The sequence below is a fragment of the Acipenser ruthenus genome, chromosome 38, assembly GCF_902713425.1.
Source record: "Acipenser ruthenus chromosome 38, fAciRut3.2 maternal haplotype, whole genome shotgun sequence".
Classification (NCBI taxonomy): Eukaryota; Metazoa; Chordata; class Actinopteri; order Acipenseriformes; family Acipenseridae; genus Acipenser; species Acipenser ruthenus.
In genome coordinates this window covers 376957-391797 of record NC_081226.1, presented here as the reverse complement: position 1 = coordinate 391797, position 14841 = coordinate 376957, and the positions used below count along the sequence as shown (strand labels likewise).

The window sequence follows — 14841 nt, the reverse complement described above, 5'->3', positions numbered from 1 at the left end:
CGCTTATATACGCGGCGCGCCCCCCTCCTTCCAGCACAGAGTCACACACGATACCTGGCGTTGTGCTCGGTGGAGTTTTCAAAAACCCTTTATGTGCCCTTCAGCTGATAGCGAGCTGCTTTATCAGCTCAAAGAGTCGTGCTGTTCTTTCAGTGTTGTCATTGAGCAACCTTTAAATACGCGACCTACCTTTTAATACACCGAAAAGGTCCTTCATTTTATTATTATTATTATTATTATTATTATTATTATTAATTTTTTCAAATCAGAAAGTATTATTATTATTTGTTTATTTAGCAGACACCTTTATCCAAGGCGACTTACAGAGACTAGGGTGTGTGAACTATGCATCAGCTGCAGAGTCACTTACAACTACGTCTCACCCGAAAGACGGAGAACAAGGAGGTGAAGTGACTTGCTCAGGGTCACACAATCAGTCAGTGGCTGAGATGGGATTTGAACCGGGGACCTCCTGGTTACAAGCCCTTTTGTAAGCTTCATCTAAGCATTTATTTGTGTCTTAAATATTTACAGTTAACGAGAGAGAGAGAGAGAGAGAGAGAGAGAGAGAGAGAGAGAGAGAGAGAGAGAGAGAGAGAGAGAGAGAGAGAGATTTCAGCTTCTGTCTTCTTCAGAGAGCACGGTAGGGGCAGACTGGCCGTGTCACTGTAGCTCATGATTAAAACAGCGTGTTTTCAGTTTATCAATCGACTCTTCTTCGTCTTTGATCATTTCCAGTGCTTGATGAGTCTCCTGTCGGGTCCGGATTCTCCCCGGATAGAGAGTCTGTGTGCTGCGTTTGATTTCTCACATATATACGGTATAAACTGCATGTAGAGACAGCTGACAGAACATAACACAAGCTCCACTGTTAACAGCCATGCTGCACTTGTGTTTTTTCATTCGGTATTTTCATTCAGGTAAAACGCTCTCCTGCCACAACACTATAAGTTCACCTTCTTCCTGTGTCACAGTAAATAAGACCCCACCTGAGTTCTGCACTCGGGTTCTGTCCCCCACAGAGGAACCGATGTGGAGTCAGGAGGGGGGGGACTTGATACTTGTAACACAGGAAGTGAACGGAGAGAGGAAACTAAGTCCACTCACTCCCACCAAACCTAAAGAGCAGTGCCGCTCAAAGCTGGCCCCTGATCTTTGTTCCAGTCCTGTTCTAAATTCTTGATGTGAACCAAGTTTCCTGTCTAAGTATCTATTTTATAATGCATATGTTTTTGTTTCTTCAACAACAGCAGCTTCTCCAACTCCATAGAGTTCACCCCGACTGCTTAAAAACTTCAAAACATTTTATAAAATCATAATAAATCACCTACAAAAAAAAAAAAAAAAAAAATAACATTGCAAAAGCCCCTTTAATCCCACTAAACCACGCCCACGCTCTCTCTAAACCAGCCAACCACAGCCTCGCACCCCTGGCGTGAATGATTCCACTGCGCACCTTCAGGAGTCCTGTGCAAACGAGTGCAAGGATGTGCCTGCCTGCCCGCGCGCGGCGTTATCTTATCAGAGAACCAGAACAAATCCGCGCGTCTCACTCCTGCGTACTTATTGCGTCACAAGCGTGTCAGAGAGTTCCTTTGACATCACAAAGAGCTCTCTGTATTGTCTGTATTGGAGAAAGCGTCGCTTATTATGCCTCTGCAATTCATTAGATGAAGGTTGATCGGCTCTTTTAAATGTAGATCTGCATTAATTTTCAGTATACCTCCACAAGTCTGACAGGCTATACCTGCATGTTCTACATGAGGGATGGTAATAGGACTCCTATTGCACAGCAGTGTCACCCATTCCAGGTTTTACTACCAGCTTGATCAGCCCCCAGTGTGTCTAGGTCACAAGCTCAGGTGTGTCTTATTATTAAACTCCTAGTGAAACCTGGAATGGATCACACTGCAGTGCAACGGGAGTCTTATTCCCATCCCTGCACTGTAACTGCAATTTAATATCACTAGACTAGACTGCACTGGAATTACATTGCAATGGCAAAAGGGTATGGTGAGGGTTGTTAATCTAGTCAGTCATTGATCAAGCAATCAATTATACTTTTATATAGCGCCTTTTCCTGTAGAACGCCGGTTCAAGTTCATCCCAGACGTGCTCAGCTGCATTGAGATCCAGGGATTGTGGCGGCCATTCGTAATAACTTTATTTTAGGACCCCCCCGTGTCTTTAAAAATAACTACCATATTTTGAGAAATATTCTAGATACAAAACCAAACATGGCTAAACTTTGGAAATTCTTCAAGGTCGTTGTGACTTCAAGGACAGCCCGACTCCATTCCGTTATCGCTGCTGTGAGCGGGTTTCTTCAATAGGTTCTGACAGAAACTTATCAGCTGAAAAGCTGGACCTTATCAGCAAACGAAGTGATAAACTCCGTGCCTGCTATTTGTTATCTGAACTTGAAAAGAAAAAAAACATTTAGAATGTGGGACACCTTACCATTTTAAAAGTTATCAGCTAAGAAACACGCGAGCCTTGCCCGCAGTGCAGAGGTCTGACCAACACGTGATCACGACGACGTTCCTTGAGAAATAAATTAATAATAAATAAAATAAAATAAAGACCGGACTCCCGTGAGAATTAGCTAAGCGGTCTCAACCGGAACCCCCCCAAAAACTAAGGCAGTCCTCGTTAAAATAAATAATATAATAATGATGTGATAATGATTCGCGTGACTGACAGGTGTAAGTGAGATAATAACCACCGCGACATTCTTACTGGGAGCCTGTTCCCATCGAGCCCCGTTTAGATATATTTTAATGTATTTATTTTTTTTCCAAGATGTTTTAAGTATTTTAAACGCAATAGAACAAAGACTGCGTCCGGCGTTTGTGTCAGGCCTGGTGGTGTGATTAGCGAGGACATCAAAGGACATGTTTGGAGTATGAGACGGGGTGAGCCCCCCCTCGCCTGTGAGAACAGCGTTTATTTTAATGTATTTCATGTTTATACTGGTGTATTGTTATTTTAAGGTAGGGGGTGAAAAGCGGAAGTCATGCATAAACAACTTCCGCTAAAGCAGGGAAGCGCCCGTTCGAATCTGGTACGTCATGTCTTTTACATCTCTTTAAATACAATGCGTCATATTTTCCAGTCTTTTACACCGCTGTTAATGTAATTGATCATATTTTTCCACCATTATGAAAATAGCATGCAGATATTTATCCTGCGCAATACATTGGGTCTTGTACAGTTTTTTTTTTTACTCGTGCGACTTTGCGGTGGGTTTCTCATTTTGTCTTGTTTCTCGTGAATTTTTTTTTTTTTTTAATTTATTTTAGAGAAACCGATTGTCTGTTTCCAGTTTATGTTTCCAAAAAATATATATATTGTAATTAATGGTAAATGTACCTCTGTTTGACAATCGGAAAACACCCATCTGTTCGGAATTGATTGAAATCTGACCGCGTACCACTTTCAGTGTGACAACGTACCACTTTCTGACATTTCACGGGTCAAGTTTTGGTACGCGCGCCGCATTCTGATGACGTACCACTTTCTGACATTTCACGGGTCAAGTTTTGGTACGCGCTCCGCATTCTGATGACGTACCACTTTCTGACATTTCACGGGTCAAGTTTTGGTACGCGCGCCGCATTCTGATGACGTACCACTTTCTGACATTTCACGGGTCAAGTTTTGGTACGTGCGCCGCATTCTGATGACGTACCACTTTCTGACATTTCACGGGTCAAGTTTTGGTACGCGCGCCGCATTCTGATGACGTACCACTTTCTGACATTTCACGGGTCAAGTTTTGGTACGCGCGCCGCATTCTGATGACGTACCACTTTCTAAAACTACACCGGAACTTGTTTTTGCTTCCCTGTTCTACAGTATAAATGCGCACAATTCCCCAAACTACTCCAAGAACACATTTATCCTTACGTGTTTGCTTACTTTGTTTTTGCTACTGTTGAAATCAGGGAAATCCGAACCCCGATCCTGGGACCCCCTGTGTCTTCCAACTGAGCTCGAGACTTCACCCTTAGTGGAACTAGTCATTTGCTTAATGAGACCTTTTTAATTATTCCCGTCTCCTAAAAATTAAATGTTAGGGCTAATTAGAAATCTGCAGCTGTTTAAGAGCTGAAAACAAATACAAAGATCTAATTAAGCAAATTATCAGTTCAGTTGAGGGTCTAGTTAAGTCACTGGCCGTGAAAGGGACTTTTCTGCTGTTGTTGTTCTGTACTTTGTCCACCAGGCGGCTCCAGCAGGATAATCCGCCCATTCTATCAAATGCAATCAAAGTGTTTCAGCTCCTTTGAATTCTCTGCTTTCTGGCCTGCTTCCCGGCAGCCGTACATTACCAGTAAGGCAATTTGGAAATGCAGTTTGAACCGATTGCATCATATCGTGTGCAATTTTCTTAATAAGGAGTCTAAAGGTCATATAAAGACGTGTTTTAAAAATTAAACCAGAAAGGCTGTTTGCTGTCCCAGCGTTTAGAAACAGATTTATTCTAGAAAAAAAAAAAAAAAGTTATCTCAGTATTTCAGAAACAGAACCGAACACTATACAATATTAAGCGGGCTACTTTGTATTCCTTTGGAGCATTTGTTCTTTTTAACCCGTTATTTTTACTTTCACTACAACTATATTGTTCTGAAAACGTAGTTGAAGTTTCTTAACCGAGAAACAAGTTTAACGTTTAAATGCCCATGTGTCAATGCAGCTTCCTCTTAAAAAAAAAAAAAGAGGACTTGTGTAACTTTAGCGTTTATTTCTTCAGACTTTCACTTTGAATATTTGTTCCAAGTCATTAACAACGGAAGATGTTATCGTGCATGACACATCGGATGCAGGCGTTATTCCTGCGGTAGGTTTGTGCACCCAGATTTCCCGGAATGGGACAGATCTCTGAGGTAACTTTGTTTAGTATTTGGGCTGTGGGCACCACCTCGCGCACTGTGCCGTAAACTCGGTCCCAACGTAATTAAACATAACCACCGAACACTTACGAACAGGTTCTACGTCACTACATCTAAGTAAATTACGTAAAACAGACACAAAGCTGAGATTAGTGACGTATTTAATGTGTCTACTACGTAGACCCTGCTATAAACGTTTCAAACGCTGACCCCACAGCGGTATAGGTGTAGTTGTTGCTAAGCAGTGACGTGCACAGGGGGGGCTTATACACCTGCCTGACTGCCCTTGTGCCCCCAAAGTGCCTTTTTTTCTCTGAATGATCATAGGAGTGGTCCAGTGTGTGGTCCAGTGGTTAAAGTAAAGGGCTTGTAACCAGGAGGTCCCCGGTTCAAATCCCACCTCAGCCACTGACTCATTGTGTGACCCTGAGCAAGTCACTTAACCTCCTTGTGCTCCGTCTTTCGGGTGAGACGTAGTTGTAAGTGACTCTGCAGTTGAGGCACAGTTTTCTCGTGTCTGTATTTTACATTACACAGGGGAACGTCACCTGAAGAAGACGACTTTTTGAGTTGTTGAAAGCTCGTGTGGTTTTAATGATTTGTTTAGTGAGTGCGATTCAAGGTATCTCGTCTCCTTCGCTTTGTGTTTGAATGGAAAGCGCCTGTGCTTGAAATGAATAACGACGGAAAGGTGCAAACTCCAGGTATGTATTTCAGAGAATGCTATCGTGTTTGTTCAACGCCTTGTGAAAACACGCACGGGGACTTTGTGACAATACAAGGCTTCATTGTGGTTTTTTTTCCCGTCCTTCCTATGCAGTGTCGGTTTAATATTAACAGAACCCACCCTAACACGAGAAAGTCATATAAGTCATGCAGACCGATCTACTCAATGTTAACGTCTGCTGAAGATCCCGTGACATTGTTCCCACGGTAACCACGTGCGCCCCTTTTATTAACCTTTAACCACCAGCTGACGTCAATACACAAGTTATATTAGTATTGCAGAACAATATATCTGTCATGTTCGGATGAGACGTCATAAAACAAACGAGCTCCTATTGGAAGTGACTCTGCAGCAGCAGCAGCAGTTGTTGATGATGCAGTGTTCACCCCCCTAGTCTCTGTGAGTCGCTTTGGATAAAACTAAATGCTAAATGACTGATTAATAATTAGCAGTGTGGAGTAGTGGTTAGGGCTCTGGACTCTTGACCGGAGGGTCGTGGGTTCAATCCCAGGCGGGGGACACTGCTGCTGTACTCTTGAGCAAGGTACTTTACCTAGATTGCTCCAGTATAAACCCAACTGTATAAATGGGGAATTGTATGTGAAAATGATATCTTGTAACAATTGTAAGTCACCCTGGATAAGGGCGTCTGCTAAGAGATAAATAATAACAATCTGCCAAGCTTTCTGTTTTCATTGATGTATGGCATGAAATATGGTAAAAAATTAACCATGATCACCTTGATTTATCTATTGATAATCTGATACAAAAAACAGACTGTGGTCACATGTGTCCTGAGCCCAGGATAGTATAAATACCAGGCATTGACTTTATGAAGCAAAATGAGTTCATTCTATTGAGGCAAAGATTCTGGCTGTAGCCGTGTGCAATGGATGATTGAGTTTTCTCAAGAGGTCGTCGATTTATCGCACGTCTGATTCTTAGGAAGCACCTCCAGCACAAAACCACACGTCTTCCGTCTGTGATCCCGGCGATCAGACCGGGGGCACGGCAGAAGCCGGCTAGTCGTGATCTTTCTCCGGAGGGCTCAGACTCTGGAGAACGGTGAGCTGGCTAATCCCGGCCCCGATCTCTGCCACTCTCCGCGCCAGGATCTCCTGCTGTGCAGCCAGCCTTTGCAGAACTGCCAGCTGCGCCGCCTGCTGATCCTTCATACCGTCCAGGATACTGACGACAGCAGCTTGCCCGTCGGTCGCCTGCACAGTGTGTCGAGTGCTGTGGGGTGACGGCAACTCCTCTTCTGTTTGATTGGCTGCAAAAAACCCCAAAAAAGTATTAGTAACTTACCTACAGCTTTAAATCCCACGCTCTCAACGTGATGAAAAATGAATTCGCCAATGACCCGCCATACATTACTAATCCATTACGTCCCCTCTCCTCTTCCTCCTCCCCAGCCTCCACCTGCTTTGTGGCTTCGTCTAACGGGGAGGAAGAGCAGCTGTCCTGCCCCCCCCCCCTTGCCCATGGCTTTCCTACAGTCAGCCTTGCTTATCTGTAAGCTAATTTTACAGGCAGGGGCACCTCGAAAGGCGAGGTCAAAGAGCAAAGACTGTACAGTAAAAAATGTATAATGTAGTAATGCTGTCTAGTCTAATCTTAAAGAGATCATCTATGGAGTTTCTTGATTGAAGTAAGTTTTTTCTACGGGAAACTTTTAAAAGGGCTGCATCCCCTTGAAGGATTAAGAGGTCTCCAAAAGGTATAGAATACAGATGTACCTGACACGTGCAGGGTCACGTTGGCACTGGAGCTGTTGATTTTGTTGGTGGCTATGCAGGTGTATTGCCCCTCATCCGTCTTCTCCACTGCGTAGATTGTCAGAACACTCTGGTCCGAGTTAAACCCAAACCGCCCGGGTTCAGCCACAACCGGACCTCCGTTCCTGAGAGACACCAACGTATGGGAATACTGTAAAATTCTAGGTGCTGCTGTAGATGTGGCAGTTTGATTGGACAGAGCCACGAAACAACACCGCAGCTCATAAAGGAGGACTGTCCGAGATTGCATAGCAGTGTGCCGCACTGAAGCCGGCTCTAGCTACCTGGTCCAGTTGATGTAAGGATGGGGGTGTCCATTTGCCAGACAGGTCAAGGAGACATTGACGCCAGAACCAGCCATCGCATTGACCTCCCCCTCTCGAATCCGGGCAGTGGGAGGAGCTAGAATTGGGAGGGGGAGGGGAATAAATCGACCAATCAGGTTATCGTATCGGAATCTTGCCGTTTGCTCTTCTAAAGACAGGGGGGTCTGAAAAGGTAGATCCCAAACAGGGAAAGGCGCTGTTCTGTAGCAGAAGTAAACGTATAATTCACAGTACTGGCACTTGAATTACAGCAAGACTAGGGGTAGGGATCCCATTACAGAATTAAAACACAATACCGTTATTGATTATATTGTTAATCGCATTAAAAACATCACTTTCCGAATTTAAAAGCTAAGAAGCAGCGACGGAGGCCAGTCAATTCATTTTAAACTAGTCATATCGCAATTCAAACCATTTTAAATGATATACAGTTTGAAGCTGAATGAAAGAGCTCTTTAATGATTAACGGTTGATAAACGATAATGAAAATCACGGATCGATTAGCTCTTGATTTTTCGTCGTTCTTACCGTTCACCACCACAGAGATATCCAAACTGTGCACCTCCCCCCTGTCCACGATGCGCCCCTCGCACCGATAGAGGCCCTGGTCAGACCCCCGGACCCCCCGAATCTGGAGACCCTGGGCAGTCAGCAGGAATCGTCCTGGGGATTTGAATTGATTTATTTGTACTTTCCATATACAAGTCGTTTGAAGCTACATCACCCCTGTTTAATGACCCCCTGTGCTCGTTATCACCAGATTGACATGAATATAATGGGATTCAATTGGCAGAAGCTCTTCATAATATCACTTTGGTTACTGGCACACCTGTGGTTACTATCCCTCGTTTTATTCAGTCAGACAGCCTGGTAAACAAGCACAAGATTGGAAAGCTTCACGCCATTAAGACCGTCTTTCTTTTTTTTTGTCTCGGTCCATCTGAAGTGATGATGAAATGATTTGACAGTATGCGACTTACCGTCCTCTGTACGCATCACATCCTGTCCTTTGCGCTTCCAGGTCACAAGGGGTTGAGGGATTCCGGTGACGTCACATGGAACGAACGCGTCCGAACCTTCCAGGAACTCGTGGTACGTTTTGGGGTTCAGAAAGGTTGGCTTTTCTGTAGCGAGAACCGGTGAAGACGGAACACGATTGTATTTCAAACTGGAGCCCCCACATCACCGTTTTAAACAATACAGCTCTGGAACATTCTCTCTAAGCACAGCTGGTACACCAGAGTGTAACCGTTAACCTGTCCCCCTGCAACACTCTACCCCACACTGCCTGGGAGAATGAGACTGTGGTGGGATTAAATCTTACAGGTAAAGAATCTTACAGGTCTGTTAAACCAGACTGGGCACATTATGGTTAAAGAAAAGGGCTTGATACCAGGAGGTTCAAATCCCACCTCAGCCACTGCCTCACTGTGTGACCCTGAGCAAGTCACTTAACCTCCTTGTGCTCCGTCTTTCGGGTGAGAGGTAGTTGTAAGTGACTCTGCAGCTGATGCATAGTTCACACACCCTAGTCTCTGTAAGTCGCCTTGGATAAAGGCGTCTGCTAAATAAACAGATAACGGAAATCCCCTCTGAGCTGCTCAGAGAGAGTGGAGCAGGGCACTGTGTTAAGTGGGTTCTTTCACTGCTCAGAGCGGCTTACTTTCCTAACGCACCCACAGTCATTGATTTATCGCCAGCACTTGTGTAAGCGAGGGCAAAAAAACAAGGATAAGGGAAATGGATTTCTTCCATTTGAAAGAACTCCTAACAACATGTTAAAGAGGAGTGCTCAGGAGTATTTGCACGACCCTCCAGTGAAACCTCACAGAAACAAACAGCGTTTCTTACGGATGATGGTGACTGTGACGAAGGCGGTCTCCGTGTAGCTCTCATTAAAACGGCACACACACTGGTATCTGCCCGCGTCTGGCAGCTGTGCGTCTCTGATCACCAGCTTAGAGACCATCTTGTCTGCTTGTTCCACTTGGAGTCGCTCGTCTTCCCCCTCTTTGATTGGTTTTCCGCTAGGGTGGATCCATTTCATCTCCTGCACAGCGCCCTCCACTGAAAAGCAACACAGTGTCATTTTTATTTTTTAACTGTGTCTTCATCCGCTGGGCAGACCCTCTGTTAAAAGGCAGGCGGTCACTCTGTCAGTTTGGGCATTTCAAGAAGTCTAGTTACTGAAAACCTGCAGTTAAATCTGTGCTTCTGTTTATCTGGAGTTATTTCTGGTTTCTAGAGCAGGTAAGGGTATTATTAGGCGACTGTACATAGTGTAACCGGCAACTGAATTAATGTTATTACAAAACATGGCAATCCACGGTAAGCTGTGGTAAATGTGTAGTATAACCATGGGAAAAGTAACGAATACAATACAGACCTGCACAGACAAACACCTTGGACTCGTTCAGTTCAATATATCCAAGAGATGGGATGATTTCTACTCTGGTTTCTAAAAACAAAAAGAGAAAAAGTAGTGAGTTAATTTATTTATTTATTTCTGAGAGCATGTGTGAAAAAGTCTTGTGCATTTTACCACGCGTGGCTCCGTGTTCCTTTTCTCTTACTGTTTTAAATGAATTGCATGGGTGGCCTGTTAAAGACATCAATTAAATTAGACCATCACTAATTTGCCTATTTGGACAATGTTCCCAGATTTTCAGTTCCGGTGGTTTGATTTCACAGGCACAGTAAATCAAAACTACAGAAGCAATGGGGTGTTCTAATACATGTGCAAACTAGTGTATTAACTTAATAATAATAATAATAATAATAATAATAATAATAATAATACATTTACCTGCTGTAGTAACCAGCAGTAACCCCCAGATAAACAGGAGCATGGATTTCATTGCAGATTTTCAGTAAAGCAGCTGGAAACACTGCAGACGTCATGAAATACCCAAACTGACAGAGCGCCTGCCCAGCAGATGAAGACTCTTCCAGGCTTTGCAAAAAACAACATCCAGCCAGACATCTTCCAATCACAGTGCATCCTGCCTGCTCCTTATCTTCCCCATCGACTAAACAACTAAATCATGCAAAAGACTCCCGTACCCTCTGAGGCGCCACTGCGCTCCTCCCCACCTCCCTTTTCCTGTGCAGAACAGGGTTTCCCAAGCCTGGTCCCAAGGACCCCCCGTGTCTGTCTGGCTTTCATTCCAATTCTCAATTACTAAACCCTTAAGTGAGCTAATTAGCTTAATTAGGGCTTTTTAATTCATTGTTCTCAGCTCTTACAAAAGCTGCATTTTTCAAGGGCACCATGACATCGTTAACGAAATCTCCAGCTGTCTCTGTGTATTGTGTTTACTGAGTAAATGCATGTGTGCTTGGACAGCATTACAATGCTATTATGCATTATTACAATGCAGATCTTTCTGGTATATGTAAGTACACAATTGTATCAGAAAGGGGTTAGGGTTAGAGCCTGCAAAGTGATTTGCTCATTACATTGCAACTATGCATAGTAACATTGGAGTGATGTGAAAGTGCACATGTGTTTATAATTTAACCGCACATACACAGTGATTCAAGACACGTCATGCAGGGTAAGTAGGATGTGCAGGAACGTATAATATTTGCCTTTAATCAGATGAACAATTACGCACCTGCCTCTCCTAAAACCACTTTCACAAATGACTGTACATTCCCAGCCGCTTTCTAAAATAAACTGTGCAGCCAGCCAAGTCCTGTGCCTGGGGCTAGCAAAGTGGGTTTTCGAGCTATGCTAGAAACTGGGTTTGGCAACGTTCACGGATGAATGAACACTTCTCGCAGTCCCAGCGTAGCGCTTTACAAAGCAACGCGGAATCAACGCGTGGGTAATTCAGATCTACGGGAATGAACAGGGAGGCTTCATTCACAACGAACGGCTTCAGAACTCAGATTCCTGTGGGATTCAGCCCAGGGGGTTCATTAGGAATTTGAACAATTACCCCGTTTAAGACCCTGGGTTTAATTCCATTGATCCAATTGCGTCGGTGTCGTGGTGGATTTGATCTTCGTGGATGTAGAGCTTTTCATCTCATCTCACCAACAGGGGGCAGGATTCGTAGTGCCTTACACAACGCTGCCTGTCGCATCAGCTTACCTTCCTCTGTGTTGCACAGTAATACTGAATAACAGGGGGTGTGCTGGTGCTTGTACTCCAAATGGCTTTTAAGAAGTGTTTATCGGCAGGTATTCAGTAAACCCATGCATTAACTTGTTGATTTCAAAAGGAGAAAATATGTCCTTCCCTCACCTTTACAACTGAGTACCAATCAAAGGTGATTAACGTCTGTTTAAACCGATCGGAAGCGCATTTTCGTAAAAAAAACTGACAGAAATGCGGAAGTGAACTGCCATTGATGGGGGGGTGGGGGGGGGGTGCCTTGATTGTAAACATGAAGGAAGGACAGTTTTTTTCATTAACAAATGGATTTCTTTTTTAAAATCCCTGCCGATTTTTAAGTGAATACTCCTCAAAAGCAATTTCCGAGTGAGAGTTTTTTTTTTTTCAGCAAAAGAAATGATGTCGAAATGATGTCAGCAGCGAAGGAATTGTGTTTAGACTAAGTGAATGCATTCTGCATGATTGCGTGCTTTGGGAGCCCACTGGATGTGTCAGCATTTCCCTTCCCGCACTGAAACGTGCCCCTCGGTGAGTTTCCCCGAAACGCTCCTCAGCGAACGCCCATGTGCCTTTATGTAAGGAATGTTTCCTGGCATGCGAAGGGGGGGGGGGTGTGGCTTGAGGGCATGATTACTGAGCAGCAAGCCAGCCTAATAGATCTTCTGCAGTCTGGATAATTGTTGTTGTTTACAGGTCAAGGAACAAGGCGGATGTGCTGTTACAGAAACAACAATCTCATAGCCGGGGGAGACGGGAGGAGGGAGGACCGTCCCCGAGGTCAAGGCGTGCCCCCCCCCCCCCCCCCCCCCCAAATTGCATGACTGCTTTGCTTGGAAAAGGATTTTCATGTAAGAAATACGCTTTTAAAAACTCAGAACGCGAACGAATACATCATTCAGCTTCATTTTTGTTCCCTACCTGTTAAAAGGTAACGGTACCATTTTGTTTTGACGAGTGTCTTCAATTTCAACAGCGTCTTGAACTACACTGTGCCACTTTATAGATTATGGGATGCCATACCTCACTATTCTTTACAGTGCTCCCCTATGCTTTACCAGACCTCTGTGCTTTACAATGCTTCCCTATGCTTTACCACACCTCTCTGTGCTGTACAATGCTCCCCTATGCTTTACCATGCCTTTACTGAGCTTTATTACACTTTACTGTGCTTTAACTATGGGTATAGCTTTTACTGTAATGGTGGTTATAGTATCATGGTTGTTTGTTTTAATATACTTTACCAGACCTCTCTGTGCTTTACAATGCTTCCCTATGCTTTACCAGACCTCTCTGTGCTTTACAATGCTTCCCTATGCTTTACCATACCTCTCTGTGCTTTACAATGCTTCCCTATGCTTTACCAGACCTCTCTGTGCTTTACAATGCTTCCCTATGCTTTACCAGACCTCTCTGTGCTTTACAATGCTTCCCTATGCTTTACCAGACCTCTCTGTGCTTTACAATGCTTCCCTATGCTTTACCAGACCTCTCTGTGCTTTACAATGTTTCCCTATGATTTACCACACCTCTCTGTGCTTTACAATGCTTCCCTATGCTTTACCAGACCTCTATGTGCTTTACAATGCTTCCCTATGCTTTACCAGACCTCTCTGTGCTTTACAATGCTTTACCATGCTTTCACTGTGTTTGATTACACTTTGCTGTGGGGATCTTTTATAAGGGATGGGAATGCGTATCAGGTCATATGTCCTGGGATTAGTTTGCGAGGTTCTATGAACTGCCAGCGCTTGAATGAATGAAACAATGTCGTTGCAGGAAATGTCTGCACGAAGTAGATTTGAAAGTACAGGAACAGTGGTGGCTTATAGAATTCATTAAATGAAACTGTGCTTGGCTGCCTGTAGCTTTCGTTTCTCTGTTAAAGCCTTCCTCCCTACACAAGAAAAAACAACAGCGGCAGGTCAGAGTGTTCTCCTTCCGTGTGGGAGTCAGCTGGAAACCGCTCATTATCTGAGAGCTGCAGGGGAAACCTAACACACGGGCTGCATGTTTTTTCCCGACATCTAGAAAAAGATTGTGATGAAACTTGGTATTGATATTGGTAACCCCTTCCATTATGAGTCTCGGTTTACTGCGTAGTTACTTTGTAAATGCACGCGTGCTGACACGTGATTACAATGTTATTCTGCATCGTTACAATGTACTTCATGGGTAAGGCTTTTTGCACGATATATTTAAGCACACAGTTGCATCAGGCAGGGTTAAGTCGTGCACAAATCCAATCGTGTAGCGGACCCTGGTATTGAAGCGATACGGCCATCAGAAATGCCTTTGTATCCGCGAGCTTGTGTTGGCTTAATTTGAATAAAACAGCACTTATCAAAATCGGCGTGACGGAGCTAAACCACAACATTTGATAATTTGAACAAATCCACAATAGAACTCTCTGTGAATCCTGGAACAAAGTTTATTATTTTTTTTTGCCCAGTACCACTAAACCAAAATGCGTGCGCTGCTGTGTTTACTGTGGATAAACAATTCTCTCTCACGCTAAGATGACGCAACTACGTCACAGAGTAGAAAGTGTTGTTTTTTTTGGCCCTTGGACTCACAATGCTTAAAAAAATAAAATAAAATAAAACGATGTAGTCCTCAACCTGAAGGTATGGGAACACCACTAAAATAAAGATTTTCTTAAACAAGAATCATTCTACGAAATCATGTTTCATTTGTATACTGAACTTCTAGTAACACATACAGCAGGTCATGCATTTACGTGTGTGTGTGTGTGTGTCAGTGTGTGTGTGTGTGTGTGTGTCAGTGTGTGTCAGTGTGTGTCTGTGTGTGTGTCAGGGTGTGTGTGTGTCAGGGTGTGTGTGTGCCATTGTGTGTGTCAGGGTGTGTGTGTGTCAGGGTGTGTGTGTGCCATTGTGTGTCTGTGTGTGTGTCAGGGTGTGTGTGTGTCAGTGTGTGTCAGGGTGTGTGTGTGCCATTGTGTGTCTGTGTGTGTGTCAGGGTGTGTGTGTGTCAG

General features: G+C 44.0%; 1 protein-coding gene across 1 annotated transcript; it reads right to left on the bottom strand.

The window, feature by feature from the left end:
• Positions 1-6297: 6297 nt before the first annotated feature.
• On the bottom strand, positions 6298-10851 carry LOC117433815 (neural cell adhesion molecule 1-like). Its single transcript, XM_059009342.1, has 8 exons — positions 10533-10851; positions 10113-10184; positions 9578-9793; positions 8707-8850; positions 8255-8389; positions 7685-7802; positions 7362-7525; positions 6298-6895 (listed from the first exon to the last, which is right to left on the bottom strand). The coding sequence occupies exons 1-8, from the start codon at positions 10582-10584 to the stop codon at positions 6645-6647; spliced, it is 1152 nt and encodes a 383-aa protein (XP_058865325.1). The 5' UTR covers positions 10585-10851; the 3' UTR covers positions 6298-6644.
• Positions 10852-14841: the final 3990 nt, after the last annotated feature.